The 15,186-nt window shown below is 37.6% G+C and overlaps 3 protein-coding genes across 6 annotated transcripts; 2 read left to right on the forward strand and 1 right to left on the reverse strand.

The window, feature by feature from the left end:
- The first annotated feature begins 1,993 nt into the window (after positions 1–1,993).
- On the forward strand, positions 1,994–6,140 carry rabgap1l2 (RAB GTPase activating protein 1-like 2). 2 transcript variants are annotated; one of them, XM_004082219.5, is made up of 8 exons: positions 1,994–2,377; positions 3,033–3,107; positions 3,193–3,303; positions 3,388–3,492; positions 3,584–3,667; positions 3,742–3,813; positions 3,931–4,191; positions 5,641–6,140. In XM_004082219.5, exons 1-8 carry the CDS (start codon positions 2,267–2,269, stop codon positions 5,872–5,874), a joined length of 1,053 nt encoding a protein of 350 aa, XP_004082267.1. In that variant the 5' UTR covers positions 1,994–2,266; the 3' UTR covers positions 5,875–6,140. The 2 variants fall into 2 exon arrangements, with proteins under 2 accessions (XP_004082267.1, XP_078797071.1); XM_078940945.1 differs by having other exon boundaries at positions 2,239–2,377; positions 3,016–3,107.
- A 115-nt stretch (positions 6,141–6,255) lies between these two features.
- On the forward strand, positions 6,256–10,642 carry ebi3 (Epstein-Barr virus induced 3). 2 transcript variants are annotated; one of them, XM_004082494.5, is made up of 6 exons: positions 6,256–6,487; positions 7,250–7,364; positions 7,452–7,533; positions 8,648–8,765; positions 8,879–9,042; positions 9,975–10,642. In XM_004082494.5, exons 1-6 carry the CDS (start codon positions 6,394–6,396, stop codon positions 10,128–10,130), a joined length of 729 nt encoding a protein of 242 aa, XP_004082542.1. In that variant the 5' UTR covers positions 6,256–6,393; the 3' UTR covers positions 10,131–10,642. The 2 variants fall into 2 exon arrangements, with proteins under 2 accessions (XP_004082542.1, XP_020569227.1); XM_020713568.3 differs by having other exon boundaries at positions 8,651–8,765.
- Positions 10,633–13,655, reverse strand: odf3l2a (outer dense fiber of sperm tails 3-like 2a). Of its 2 annotated transcripts, XM_004082218.4 has the most exons (5): positions 13,489–13,655; positions 13,051–13,161; positions 12,578–12,700; positions 12,319–12,460; positions 10,633–11,121 (listed from the first exon to the last, which is right to left on the reverse strand). In XM_004082218.4, exons 1-5 carry the CDS (start codon positions 13,535–13,537, stop codon positions 10,776–10,778), a joined length of 771 nt encoding a protein of 256 aa, XP_004082266.1. In that variant the 5' UTR covers positions 13,538–13,655; the 3' UTR covers positions 10,633–10,775. The 2 variants fall into 2 exon arrangements, with proteins under 2 accessions (XP_004082266.1, XP_020569225.1); XM_020713566.2 differs by lacking the exon at positions 13,489–13,655 and having other exon boundaries at positions 13,051–13,468.
- Positions 13,656–15,186: the final 1,531 nt, after the last annotated feature.

The raw sequence follows: 15,186 nt of genomic DNA on the forward strand, positions 1-15,186 counted from the left end.
TTTTGCTGCCTAAAAACACCTGTTTTCTTATATTTTAAACATGTCCTTTCCTTGTGTTGCAGTATTGTACATTTTGAAAAAAAAAATGCATTTTTATGTTCTTTACAGAAAGACGAGCACTGGTACTGCCATGGAAATCCCCATTTTTCTCTGTTTCCCAACTTTAACTGGACTTTTTTTTCTTCTCTCAAGTATCAAATCTACATACACAAGAATGGACATGTTAAACCACACCATGAGCGGGGACAACTCAGACACATGACTGGTTTCTAACCACATCTTCACCTGCTGGGAGTTCACCCCATCGTTTAGCTTTCTGTTTTTCTTTCCTCTCTCCCACTTTGTTGCTACCACTCAAATGTAAATGTGAAAGCACAGTCCTTCCTTTTTCTCGCTCCAGTTTTACAGTGAGAGGGCTGCCAGCTTCTCTGCGGGCCATAGAAACTCCATGAGAGGTGACTGAGAGTTTAAAATGCTTTGTGCATTTTGTGGATTTTTGAAAAACCTGTGCTGCTTCCCCAGATGGCAGCAATGAAACTAGGAATAAGGGAAGTAAATAAAACGTTAAAAAAAAGTAAAGGAATGTGGATACAGGGAGATTAGAATAACTATAAAATAACAATGAAAGGGAACTAAATGTCACAGAAATAACATTATTAATGTTACGCTGTCTTCTTAAATTAATCATTTTTGTTGTATTCTTTTTTAGAGTCATTGGCATTTAAAGTTTGTTCTTAAAGAAAAATAGTAACTTTTTCCTGAGAGTCTTTGGTTTATGGAGTTTAAAGCCAGTTTGTCCACTTTAGTGCATTAGCCCAATATAATAGTGACATTACCCATTTATTGATGAGTTCTTATAGTTTAAAACTGTGAAAAATGTCTTCTTTTTTTGAAAAATAATCAATGACTTTCTTTCCCTCAGTTGATCTCAAAGTATGAAAACTTTAAAATGAACATTTGGAAATGATTTTTTAAACATAAATTGTGCTACAAGTGGAGTGATAAGCTAAAATGTGATTATTGCTATTTAAAGCTTTATATTTAAGATATTTATTGTCTCTCACTTGTTTTTTAAAGTGAACTAAGCCTTTGTGTTTACTTCTTTAGAGCTAATACCAGAAATAATAGTCTTGTAAAATTGTTATCTGTGTTGTGTTGTACACATTTTCATTTAAGGGTTTATTTACCAGAATCCTCTATGTGACTTTACACTTGTTTAGAACATATATGTCACAAAATATCCCCTTTTTTCTTTTGTTGAAGACTAATAAATGTTTATTGGTATGTCATGGGGCATCTTTTTTCACTGTAACTCAGGCAGGGTGTGAAAATCAGGCTTGGTGGTGAGCTTAATTACAGACAGAAGTGCTGACAGGTCCCAGACAAGCACAAACATTTGAACCAGAGACAGAAGTGCACAGCTGTATGCTAAAGAGGGAAATGAAACTAATGGGTCAGGAAAAGATTTCAGAGCCAATGGAAGGTTCAAGATAGACCTTTTTCACATGACGAAGACGCTGTAAAAACAAAACAAAAGAGTTGTTGTGATTTAAGGGTGGAGGCACGAAAACCCTCCTATTCTAGTTACTTGCATTGATATTTATTGCTGTTCCTGCTGGACCTGTTTCCTTCTCGCTCAGCCTGTAAACAACAAAAGTGCTGCAACACCCCCCGGGGCCAAATATCACAAATACCACATCCTTTACTTCTTTGGGTGACAAGTTGGGCAGGTTTGCTGAGCATCTTTGAACAAAAAAAAAAACCAAAAGGATTTTATTTTGAAACGAAAGGTGCAACAATGCTCATCCTATATGTGCATGTTATTTATATTTGTTCTTTTTCTTATCACTGCTCTAGTCATTTTTTCCTGAATGAAAAGTGAGGCCATAAAGCAATGTTTGGTCAGTGTCGGGAAGAAGAAAGGTGAGGTGATAAGAAATGCAAACACGCCTGTGGGTGTGTCCAAGCTGTCATTCTTAAGCCCTTTCTGCTCTCACACCTGAAGCACAACAAGTGTCGCTAAGTCACTCTAACTTCTGCCTCTTCTGTGCGTCTCACCTTTGGACTGTAATCGCTTTTCAGGACTTTAACCTGTAATTTCCTGTTCCATTTTTGCTGCAAACAAGAATTCAAGAAGCTTCTTATGTCTTAACTTGACGGATTCATCTGGGAATATCTCTTGACATCTGAAAGTGGATTATCTCGGTTGAAGTTGGTGACTCTGAGACACCACGGCTTTCTGAGTGGAAGAACATTTTTGGCCGAGATGATGGAAGAGATGGCCATGGTGACGGCCTGTGATGCACGCGCCATTGAAGAGATGAGCGAGGAGGAGATCCTTGCATGTCTGGTGGCTGAAACAGAACCAACATTCACAGTGAGACATCATACTTCATAATTCTGCTTTATGAGCTGCATAAATTCACATTTTTCAACAGGAAATGCATCTAAATTTGACATTTCCATAAGCTGTTATTATGGCTTCCTTATTATTTGTTCTCAAATAAACTTTGAGAAGTATAAAAGTTTAACTAAATGTTTTATTTTCTACTGATGTCAATTTAATGGAAAAAACTGAAAATAAGGGATTCTACTTGAAGAACCACATCTTTATGACTTTGCTCCAACAGGAAAGCGCTGCTGGCCGAGTATGTTTAACCACCTGTCCAACCAATAAACATTAAACATTTGCACAGTTTTGTTATTTCACACAGACTTGACTTGCAGATCAATATTTTATTGCAAAGCAGGTTTGTAATTTTAAATGCAGTCAAATGATTCCTGAAAGGCATTTATTTTTTTAATTATAGCTATTATTTTTATGCATCAAAAGCAAACAAATCCTTTTCCTTTTCTATTAATCTTAAATGGGTTAAGGATGCGTTATTTTATTTGTTACCATTTAAAAACATTTTGTAGAGGCCTGTTATTAATTTGTACAGCTAATCCCACTTCTGCATCATTTTTAGCCTCCTAAGCCTGGTTAATTATGACAACATTGTTTTAATTCAACAGCTCTCTCTTCTTCTCAGGTGCCATCAAAGAAAGCTAAACTAAAAGGAAGTCAGCTTCAGTTCATGGATAAAGACCCGCTAGACACATATGTGGTTAGTTTTTACTCTTGTTTGGAATTTGCTCTTTTTTCTTCTTCAGATTTTGGATTCTGACAAATTTTCTTCATGTTGTCTGCAGGAGGAAAATCGTCGGCTTCAGCAGACCAGCCTCCGCCTGGAGCAGGAGAACGATAACCTTGCTCACACACTGATCACCAGCAAGGTTCTTCTGAGAAACGCTCTGGATAAGGTAATAAAAGCTCCTTTTAAACCAGTCCAGGACAGTAAAAGGGAAAGGTTGCCTTCAGTAAATCTTTGTGGGGTTTTTTTGCAGGCAGAAGACAGGGTGGATGAACTAACAAAAGACCTTCTGCTGACCAGACATCGACTGAAGATCACAGAAGATGAGAAAAGAGGGAAAGAAGAGGAAGCCGCCATGGTAACAATAAATATTTGGCATTGAATCCTTGCAGAAAATGCTGCTGATTCTCAGTGCGGTGGTGTTTGAGTAAAGAAATGTTCTCTTGTAGATGAAGGAAGTATTACGGAGAGAACTGGAAAAGGCTGAGCAGGAAATCAAAAGGTCTTCTGGTATTATTGCTGACTACAAACAGGTAAGAACTGTGTGATGTTGCCCAACATTAGCATGGACAGAGGTGTGAAACATTTGGATGCTCCTCCCTCTCAGATCTGCTCTCAGCTGACGTTGCGCCTGGAGAAGCAGCAGGCCGCATTCACAGACCAACTCAACACAATCATTGTGAGAATTTACAAGTTATGCTCAACTGTCATAAGTCCATGAACCAGTTTTAACTCTGACTAAAGTTGCAACACCAGATAATGTCGATTCATTTCTGCCTTTCTTCTTGTCCTGCAGAGTGCAATCAAGGATTGCCCCCACTGTCAACACACAGCTGGGTCAGCTTTGGAAAGTCATAACTCTAAAGCAGAGGAGCAGACCGGTGTCCAACAGAAAACTGAAGAAGTCAGAGAGGAGCCTGATCCAACTTACACACCAGTTGATCAGCGGAGGCAGGAGGACCAGGAGAAGGAGTCCCTCAGGGCTCAGATCACAAACCTACAAAAAGAGCTGGCACAGACCAAACTGCAAATGGTGGAGGCCAACTGCAGGATTCAGGTAAACTATGCTGCACCTCAATTTGAAAACCTGCATTTCCAATGAAAGAAGTCCTGCAGACTCAACTGGATTTACTGGAAAAGTTAAAAAACCTTCAATGATGACACTATTTTTCACACATTTTCAGAATTTGCACTTCTTCAGATTCAAATGTTGGTTATTTTGTCCATTCTCTAATGCACTGTTCTCTTTGTTTTTAACATTCTTTAGTTTGCTTCAACTCTTTAGTCCTCTGAGTCATCCATCTGAACTCACACTGTTGTAAACTACTGCAGAGTTCACTTCCAAGTGAAGATAGCCCCTATTTCAGGCAAACAGATGATGGCTTGCTTGGTCTGCTCCACAGTACAACTGAGTTTTCTACAGAGGCCTGGACATGACATTAAAAAAAAAAAAAAATGCTCGCTCAAAGTAAATATTTGTGCCCAAGAAGTAACATTTTGTGTATTTTGTGGCAACAATTTAGTATTTTGTGCCTAAATTTAGCATGTTGTGACAACAATTTAGTATTTTCACAAAATGCTAATTTGAGCACCCAAAACGCTAATTCGTGCAACAATTTATTATTTTGATGGAATTATCATTAATTATTTTTAATTGTCATGTTCAGGCCTCCGTAGCTTTCACACCTGCCAACACCAACAAACAGAATGAACTAAACTCTTGATTGGTCCAAACAGCCCAACGTGGTGACAGGGGACTGTTTGTATGAGTTTGGCACATACATTTGTTTTTGTCTCCCTTTCATTTTGAGATTAATATATTTGTTTGGCTGTTCTATTGCAGATTACCTCATCATGTCCTGTGATGTAATTTTACGAGAAAACAATTTAGACATTTTCTACAGTTTAAGTATTCACCCTATAACACCAAGGCTAGTCAAGAGTTAGATGTTCTGGTAGCAAAGCTGAAATACATTTATAAATCTAGAAGATATGTGTAAAACTAGTAATTTAAACTTTAGCAACTTTTTTTTCAAGAACTTTGGTTTAAAAAAAACACCTAAACAGGATAATTATATTTTTTTCTTTAATTCATTCATGATGTGTTATTTAGCTTCAATATAAAATTGAGATTTTATCAGTTAATTCATCACTTTATTTAAAGAGCAACTTTCATCAACATGTGTGTGGAACACAAGATACTTGACACAAAACATACAAAAATCTTAAAACACAATTGACTAAAAACAACAATCAAATGATGAACATAAAATGGTAGAAAACACTGGGACTAATGGTTTGTTTATGTTAAAATATAGAAAGGATAAAAACGTACGAGTGATAAACCATGTATGCATCTTTAATTTCCTACTTGTGAGCTAAAGGTTAAAAAAATAAAATCAAAAAAAGGTAACAAAATGGAATTAAATAATTCAAAAGTTAAGCTTTCCGGACATGACATTGACATTAGTGAGTAGTGAAGATTTTTTATCCTGTGTTCACACAGGAGCTGGAGCACCAGAAGGGAGTTCTGTCCAACAACCTTCAGGAAGCCAAAAACAGCTGGATCAATAAGGCCTTCATGTCCCTGCGAACATCCGGCAGTGGACTTCCCAGCATTTCCCCAAACAAAGATGGAGGCCCAGCTTTAACCCTGCACAATGGCTCACTGTCTGAACTATCTGGATGGACCCCAAAAAAACTGTCATGGTCTCACAGAAACAACCGAGCACACGTCTGACAGCTGGACACCAAAGGACTACTAAAGTGCATTGACACGTTTATTTTATTTCAACTGTGTCTGCTTCCAGCGTGCAGCAGATGGGGCTGAGGAGCATAAAACCCACTAAGGAGAGTACCTGAAAGTACACAGGGAGGGGCTTACATGTATGTTTACCTTTTTCAAACCACTGCTCTGCCTGTCCATGTATTTTTTTAATGTAAATTCCAGTCACCAACATTTTTTTGTGTATAAAACTGAAACAAAATAAAGTCAAAATCACACCAGCTTGTGTTTTGTGATGTAAGGAAACCTCCCATGATGCAAAAATATTCTTTTCTATGAAGTTTCACTTTGGTGAGCCATACATGCTGTTCCTCTTTTTTTTCAGTAGGCTTAAAAACACAGATGAGCCACTATTCAAACACATACAGCAGAGCTGCTGCCAAGCAGGCGAGACCTTTATCTTAGAATCCAAGAATAGAAGGTGTCAAGGTTTAAAGATAACTCTGTAACTCTATCAAAATTGGGACTGCGGAGATGTTTGGTAGTGCATTTGTCACCGTGGCTCTCCTCATATTTGTTCCTGGAAGTCGAGCCTTGGACTTGCTGAGAGCGACTGCAACATCAGGGGGTGAGTACAAGTCCTCATCACTTTTCTTTCTTGCTCATTGGAGCGTTTTTTTATTTATTTTTTTGTCCAGTTTACTAAAAGCCCAGCATTGTAACCATTATAAAGAAGAGATTTAGTGTTTTTGAGGAATCCAGACTTTAAATCCATCAAAGTTTTTCAACTTTGTTTTTTCTCCATCAAATTAAGTTGTTTTAACTCATTTTAGACCCCAGAAAAACTTGTAATTTCAAACTAAATATTGATTTTTTCTTCTTTCTTAAACATTACAAAAATAAGGATTTTTTTTGTCCTTTTAACAAACTTCAAAAGATAGATAGATAGATAGATAGATAGATAGATAGATAGATAGATAGATAGATAGATAGATAGATAGATAGATAGATAGATAGATAGATAGATAGATAGATAGATAGATAGATAGATAGATAGATAGATAGATAGATAGACAGACTGACTGACTATATTTAGGGCAATTCCGTTCTCCAGCATAGAACAACATAAAAACAGGAACAACAAACAGTACAAACATAAGTAAGCAAATGAACAAAAAGTAGAAAATGAATTATTTAATAAAAATTAGGATTATAAGACTCATTGTATTCAATGTTCTAAAATTATTGCTTAAATCACTGATAAATGTGTTATTTGAGGCTTGAAAACACATTTCTTGAAAGGGTTATTTTATGAAATCATTTATATTAGACGCCACAGATTACATTTTTGAAATTATTCTCGAACATAAAATCTGTTTTGCTACTTTAGATCCTCCTTCCATTCCCAAAGTTCACTGTCGGTGTGCCAGCTATCCCAATGGGACTTTTTGTTCCTGGCCTCAACCTGCTGTTTCCTCACCCACACACTACATTGCCACCTACAGGTACATGAAGATGTTTGTTACATGACAAGCTACATTTTTCAATCCAGATTTTTCATTTCTGTTTCTGTGGCTGTTTTTGTTTAACAGGGAGAGACACAGGCAGTCAAGCACCAAGATATGTAACATCACCTCCTCTGGTTCCTCCACGCCGTCCCCGGACTCAGAGCAGGTACCAGCCTCACTTCTGCTTCAGGGACATAAAACAAGAAGCTTTCCACAGAGCGCACAAGCCAAATGGAACAAGCATTTCTCAAAAACAAATAATATTTAATGATTGGATTTTTATGAACTGGATTAACTTGGATGAACACCTTTTGTGTTATAACCAGTCACAGACACGCTTGAAAAGGCTCCTTTGAATGCAAAATTTGTAGAAGGCGGTCACCATGGCGACAAAATTTGTATGAGAGCAAAAGTGTTAGAGAAGTAACTTTAAATGAACTTTTTAGAAAGGTCCACTGACTGCTACAATGTTATTTATAGGATTTCATGACCGTGGCTTGATGTCTTCAAAAGACGATATGCTGACAGAAAAAAAAAGCTTTAATTTCCACAAAAACCTCAGCTTCGAGGTTGCTGGAATGTGAACATACTTTTAAATTTGCCAAAATTACAACACAGAGGAAACTTTTTTTATGCTGATGAAATTAGACATGATAGAAATTTTTATTTCTCCTCCATGATCAGTTTTTAAATGGTTGACATGTCTCTGAACAAAACGCCATCCAAACGTCACTACTAAATCCCTCGCTGTCCCTCGCTGGTTTAACTTTAAATGCGCACTCCATGTTTTGTACATGGAGCCCAAAAACGTGGAGAATTTTAAATGTGGAAGCCCGAAACTAACGTTTACGTGCCTTTACTTAGACTTTTCATTGGAAGTGACCGCGTGAATGTGCGTTGCTGGTGTGAACATCTAAGTACCACCATGATTTGGTTTAACCTCAGACATCCCATCAACATGAGCCCAGCTAGGAAAGATGATCCGGGTCCAAGTGGAATTTATTGTTGCTTGGGAAAATTATCACATTTTGTTTCGCGTAACAAAATGAAAATCCAGACACATATTCATCTGTCCAACTTATATAACAGTTATGGAAGTGGCCATTTTTACTCCAAAAGTCAAAGTCCTTGTAGCTTCTAAATAAAGTCTTCATCCAGGAAAATATAAGCTTTAAAGGTTTAACCACTAAGAGACACTTTTATAACTCAGTTTTGCAATGAAGATATTGTAATAATTTGTCAAAAGCTGCAAACATTGTAATCGCATGTTTTTCGTTTAGCAGTGGCACTGCCATCTGCCCAACCTGAAACTCCTCACTGACTACATAATCAACATCACAGCAGTTCATTCTGGCGGCAGCAGCTCTTATCTGGCAGGCTTCATGTTGGAGGATATTGGTGAGAAATTAACCTTTTTAAATAAGACAAATAACAAGAGGAAGAAAATCTGTGTTAAACAGCGTCACAGTCAAGTTGGTATCGATGTCAAATGTTCTTCTTGTTCTATGCAGTGAAACCAGATCCTCCTGTAGATGTCCGAGTTTCTGCTCATAAATCAAGAAACTTGTTAGTGGAATGGTCTCCTCCTCCTACATGGGCAAGTCACCATATCTTCCCCTTAAAGTACCAGATACTGTACCGGTGGGAAAACCAAGGCTCATCATTTTCTGTCAATGTAAGAAAAAAACCCGTCCGCACTTGTTTAGTCATACATTGAGCAATGAAGAAAAAAATCCCACATATGACATCAAAACCCGCATCAGAAGAGGAAGTTGAAAAATACTTCAAGTCATCAGGCAACCTCACAAGTTTCCATAAAATATATTTCAAAACCTTTTGTCTTTGTTATGTCTTTCAACGTTTATGATTTTTGAGCACAAAGCATTTTTTATGTACTGTTAGAATGGAAACAAACAATGTAAAACCTGCAAGCAAAATAAATATCTTTCTAGTAGCTTTAGTACATAGAGTATTTCCTTCAAATTTAAGGAAAAATGAAAAGGGACTGATTACTTTTCCTCTTTCCGTGACCTTCAGAAAACCCAAATGAATTCATTTTCTACAAAATGTCACTGGTGGTGAAATGTTGTAAGATTTTCAGACGGGGAAATGTGTTTGGAGAAACAGCAATGAGTAAAAACCTGGAGACACCTCTAAATGATGTTTTAACCTAAATAAACTATTTCTGTTAAAAAAAATTTCACAGGTGAACATAGAATGTTGAGTCAAACTTAAATGCTAAAAATATTTAGATTTTTGAAATTTTTGACCAAAGTGGTAAAATTGTACCGTTTGGCTTTTGCGGGCAGGCAAGAAATGCTATATCACTGTGTTTGAGAAGCCTTTTTAAGATATGTTAAAAATATATATATATATATATATATATATCTGTTAATTCTACAATATTTTATATGTAGAGCACTTTCTTTTACAATTTATCATACAATCATATGCTGGGGACAGAAAACTCAGAACTTAAAGATTAGTTTTTCAAAAAATAAGGCATTTTTTTCTTGAAACAATGGTCTTTTTACTCTCTTACTATACAATTCTAGCTGTGTAAACAGAAACAAATGTGTATACCAGACCCTGTGTTTTTTCCTTCAGCTGGGCCCAACTGACAACACCAAGATTGAACTGAAGGGGCTGATTCCAGGGAGGGCTTACCAGTTCCAGGTGTGTGCCAAGGAACTGCTTGGTTTGGGCCATTGCAGCTCCTGGAGTTCACCTGTAAACGTCATAATTCCAAGGAAAAAAACATAAAAACCTCAGTGACTTTCTTACTTTTTTCTTTTCCTATTTGCCTATTGTTAAACTAACATGGGATAAGAAAACAAATGTGAATTTTTTTCTCCAGCTGTATTCCATTTTGAGGTAATAAGGGGTAACGAAATGTTTGGTTTCAAAGCAGGGTTTCTGCTAAGCTAGGCATTGTCTGACTTTATTCGCTGCATTCACTGTGATAACTTATATTAAAAAAACAGTATTCTGTTTTATTTAATAATTCAACCAATTCAGTAAAAGTTTCTGTATTTATGTATTTATATTTTTAAACCAAATTGGTTGAAACAACGTTTTATGCTTCTGTTATTTGTGGCTAATTTTACCGCACAGTATTTTATTTATACTTTAATCATTTTATTTTATTTTAAGGTAGAGTTTTGGTGTATATTTTTACCATGCATGAAATATTGATGTTTTTTATTTATAAATTAATACACAAATAACACACATTTTGCAATTATTGTGAAAAGAAATAAAATGTGGCCCTGCAACAGACTGGCATGATGTACTCCCAGGTCCAACAGAAGCTGGGGATAGGCTCCAGCAACCCCATGCCCTCAAAGGTGATTTAGCAGGTTTGGAATATGGATGGATTAAAAGAAATAAAGTGGTCGCTCAGTATTTTCAATCAACTACATTGATCACAAGTGGGGTAATGTACTCTGAGTGTCTGATGCCCATGCTGAAAGATGGAGGTTTTGGAAGGTGTGTATGAATCTTCTCAGGGCTGTATGTTCCTGGCCCTGGAATAGCAGAGGAATAAAGCGGCCTCTTAGTCCGGCTCTGCATGGTGAACGAGGGCTGGCGTTGTCGGTAGATGTCGGGGTTTGTGCTGCTGTACTGTCCTGGTCCGGGAGTTTTGGCGAGATCTTCAGTGGGAGCGCCGACCTTCCTCCGGCATGAGAAGCTGTAACTGGCACTGGAGGTTTTGTGGGGAACCTGGCAGCCCAGAAGATTTGGAAGACTGTAGCTGTTAGAGTTCAGACAAAGGCAGACAGAAGCGGGATTTAATTTACAACAAAAAAAATGGTTTCTGACATCCTCTATCCGGATCTTATATTTTGGTGACTCAAGCCTTACTCTACTTTTATTCCACAGATACTAAAAAAATAAAATAAAATAAAAATCCATTAATCATGATTGATATGAAGATTATGGCTGGGGTGGTTGTAGCAGATGATCTTCCATTCACAGAACTGGAAATATTTAGGATAAAATCGACCTCGCCCAGAAGTATTAACATTTTTGGCAAATTATGACTGTAAGTTACTTCAACCAGCAAAAAACTAAAAACTGTTATTCACTATTATGCTTTTTGTAATAGTCTTTTTACCTTTTGATTCATTTATTTAATCAAGAAGAAACATGCTGGTTAAATAACAGCAACTTTAAGGTTCAGATCAGTGGCCTTATGGTGGAGTGTCCACGATAAGACCAAAAGGTCATGAGTTCAAATGCAGACCAATTCATACCAAAAATGGGAACCAGTTGCCTCCCTGTTTGACACAGCTTTAAAGGTTGGATTGGGGGGTTAAACCCGAGCGTGGCTGTGTCTGCAGCTCACTACTCCCCCAGGGGATGGGTCAAATGCGGAGCACAAATTTCACACAACTAGACCCCATGAAAAAACAATATGATGATGGGTGTCATAAGTCAGTTTAAAAAGGAATAAAGTATGTATGAAACATGTTACACGATATGGTGGTTCCCCGCAAAAACAATGTTTGCCTTTTGCGCTCTCACGCACTCAATTTTACATGCTTTTTTTTTTTCTTTACAGCAAGCTTTTTTCTGGGTTGTGATTGGCTGTTGACCGTGTCAATCAATCTTCTTTGTGCTGTAATGGCAAAATGGCATTAATCTTTGATCGCAGGCAAATTGATGACATTCTATAACACGGGACTTTATTTTCTTTGAAAGTTTGAAATTTGACAATTTAAACAAAATGGAAAAGTGTGAAAGTGTTCATGTCTGTCGAAAAAAAGTTTATGTAGTCTGTAGTGAGGAGTTTTACAGCTTTAAAACATCTATAATCATACTTTATAGACTTCACTTATTGGGGTTATTGTTAGAACGTAACCCGCGATAAACAAGGGACCACTGTACTGTATTAATTATTTGGATCAACTGTTAATCTTTACATTTCTTTCTTAAAATCCTTTTTTACCTGTTAGGTGCTGGTACAGGGTCAACAGATCGGTATCTTGTTCGGGGGCCGATGGTGTAGGATGGGGGTCGGCGCTGACCGTTGACAGGGGGTACTCTCTCTGGGCTGTAGGCCCCCGGTCCTGGAGTCTGGAACAGTACGTCTGTGGACACAAACCAAAGGAAAACTCAAAAACATAATTGTCTTAAAGATTGGGGCTTCGTTCTACTGCAGAACCCTTATTGCCGAAACTACACAGCATGTTTTCCCTTTTTTTTACCTTTATTCCCAATTTGACTTCCTCTGCCTGAAAAGGAATAAGAAGGAGTCTCCATCTGGCCAAACCGAGTAAGCTTGGCATGAACATGGTACCTCGGTCCAGGGCTGGAGTCCACAGAAACCACTAGAGAAAACGAAATCCACAATCAATATTTTACCACTGTGTCTAAAAGTTTTTTGTTGTAGGTGCTCAGATAAAACTACATTGTGAGTCAGAGTGGATATCAGGATGACCCACTCTCTATGACAGATTTACTGCAACACCCAGCATCATTTTAGATGGTTTTGATTTCTTTGGGACCAAAAGTACAAACACTGTTTTTTTCAAAACATGTGTGCGAAACCCTGGTTGCTATGAACAAAGCTGTGGAGACACAGTTAAGTAGGACGCTGGTGTTGTGTATCACTGCTGTAATTTGAGCAAAGCGTGACAGAGACATTTCATTTCCACCACAGTTTTGTGTGGAAACTTACTGGCACTGCTGGTGCGGCAGCGGAAGGAGTACGCGGGGCTGCTGGGCTTGGTGAAGTCATGGTTGATGAACCCAACTGTAGGGGGCAGAGCGTAGCGTCCCGGGCCCGGGCCTGGCGGTGGTTGGAGCAGGGGGAAGAGGTGGAATACAGTGATAAAAACGATGCAGCAGATGCAGCTCCAAGCAGCGCCCTCCGCTCCGTCTGCATCGTCTCTGATAGGTTCCATATGGAGCTCTTTGACTTATTTTCTACGGTTATGCTTTTAACGTTCTTCCTCTGTTGTTTGGGAATGAATTCTAAACAATCTCAAACAAGTGGGGAGCAGTGACTTGCAACTCTGTGAGAGACTTCATAGCTGTTCAGCGATAATACACTCCATGTGGATGCACACGCGTGTAGACTTACACACAAGCAGGTACTCGGGTTGCTCAGACTGACCTCTTTCTCTCGCAGAGATCACCGGCCGTTGCCTCACCACCTCCTCCATGCTGCACCGACCCCTTTCTCGTCCTCAGCTCTCCTTCTTTGGGTCTGCTGTCCACAAGGACACATCCTTTTCTACTGTGGCTCTCTCCAGTCGAGCCATGGCCTCCCGGTCTGAAATATTTATGACCAAGAGGTGAAGAAATCCTATCTTGACTGTGGGCCTGAAACTTGTACTCCACCTCTTTTTCTCTTCCAAGTTCCCTCAGGACAAACAGTTCACGCCTCCACCAAAATGATCAAGATTAAAGGTAGAAAGATTAGAGTTTGTTTGAGACAGAAAGGTTTGTTAAACGGCAAACTAAGTGATGCCAAAGCATCTGTATGGCTGATCCAGATGTTCGTCAGGAGGACGCTCTGCTACAGGAACAGTGTCTCAGTCACTGTGCGATTAAAAATGAAAAGACTTACACAAGTCTGCAGTTGCAAGTGGATATTTGACAACCGGACTAACGCTGCAATGAATAGTTTGGACTAACAAGCAATAAACAGCAATCAGCTTTTTGTTTTACTTCGTGGTGTTTAACCGGATCGGTAAAAGCCCTCAATTATCCAAACTAATTACTTGCAGGTGCATAGTTATTTTCACTACATATCTTTTTCATATTCTAAGATTTTACTCATTTTATAAAGGAGTCATTAGGACGGTAAACCAATTTTTTATGGGATCAAATAGCATCATTTTTCCCAGCACTAACATTTTTGATTGAAGTTGGAAAAAACTGGTTTGTCTTCTTTTGTTTCCTTTGTCTTTTATTTTAAATAATGAACTTTTCATTTAAAAATGGGGGGGGGGGCATGAATAAAATTCTGTTATTTTATTTTATTTTTTTCCAGTGAAGCAAATCTAGAGTTTCTTCCTCACAAAAAAGAGATCTATCTAGTATTTTTCTGCACCAAGAATATTTTGTTTGGCAATTTTTTTGAGCAACAACAGCCACAAATAAAAAAACATTAATATGATTGATTTAGAAATAAAGCGTAGTTTTAAAATTAATGAAAAAAATTATAATGATCCCTTTCCCAACAGAAAGCTTACCGTTTGATAGCTAAATTAAATCTGACGTGGAAAGTATGTTTATTGAGTTAGGACAAATTAGAAAATTAACATAATGCTGCAAAATAGTAATTGTCTTCTTAATGTATAAATGTTTTTTTTTTCCATTTTTGTATAAATATTTTTTTTCCATTTTTGTCTGAATCAGACACTGCAGATTAACATGCTAATATTTAAAACTATGCAAGATAAGCAAAACAAAATGCAATTCAAAATGTCAATTATTAAGAAAAACCTCCATGTGTAAAAGTAACTGCCTTGCAAAAACTGCAACCAAGTTGAATGTGGAAGAATTTATGGTTTTTATAGAAGTGTTGACATGAAACTGTTTTAGAGCTTCATGTAGAGGTTGTTTAAGGTCATAAAAACAGCATCCAGAATGAATCTAATTCTGGACTTTGACTAAACGGATTAAAAATCCTAAACTTATTTCTGTTTTGGAACCCATATATATGTGTTTGTAGAACATTGTGCTGCAGCTTAACCACCATGTTTTTGATCTAATAAACTGACGATCGAACAAACCGCTTAAGAATTTTTCTTCTCTTCGATGAAATGTGTTCCATTCCTGCCAATCCCACTAACCCCACCAAGTC

The sequence above is a fragment of the Oryzias latipes genome, chromosome 22 (assembly GCF_053564925.1).
Source record: "Oryzias latipes strain Hd-rR chromosome 22, Olatipes_Hd-rR_3.1".
In the NCBI taxonomy this organism is placed as follows: Eukaryota; Metazoa; Chordata; class Actinopteri; order Beloniformes; family Adrianichthyidae; genus Oryzias; species Oryzias latipes.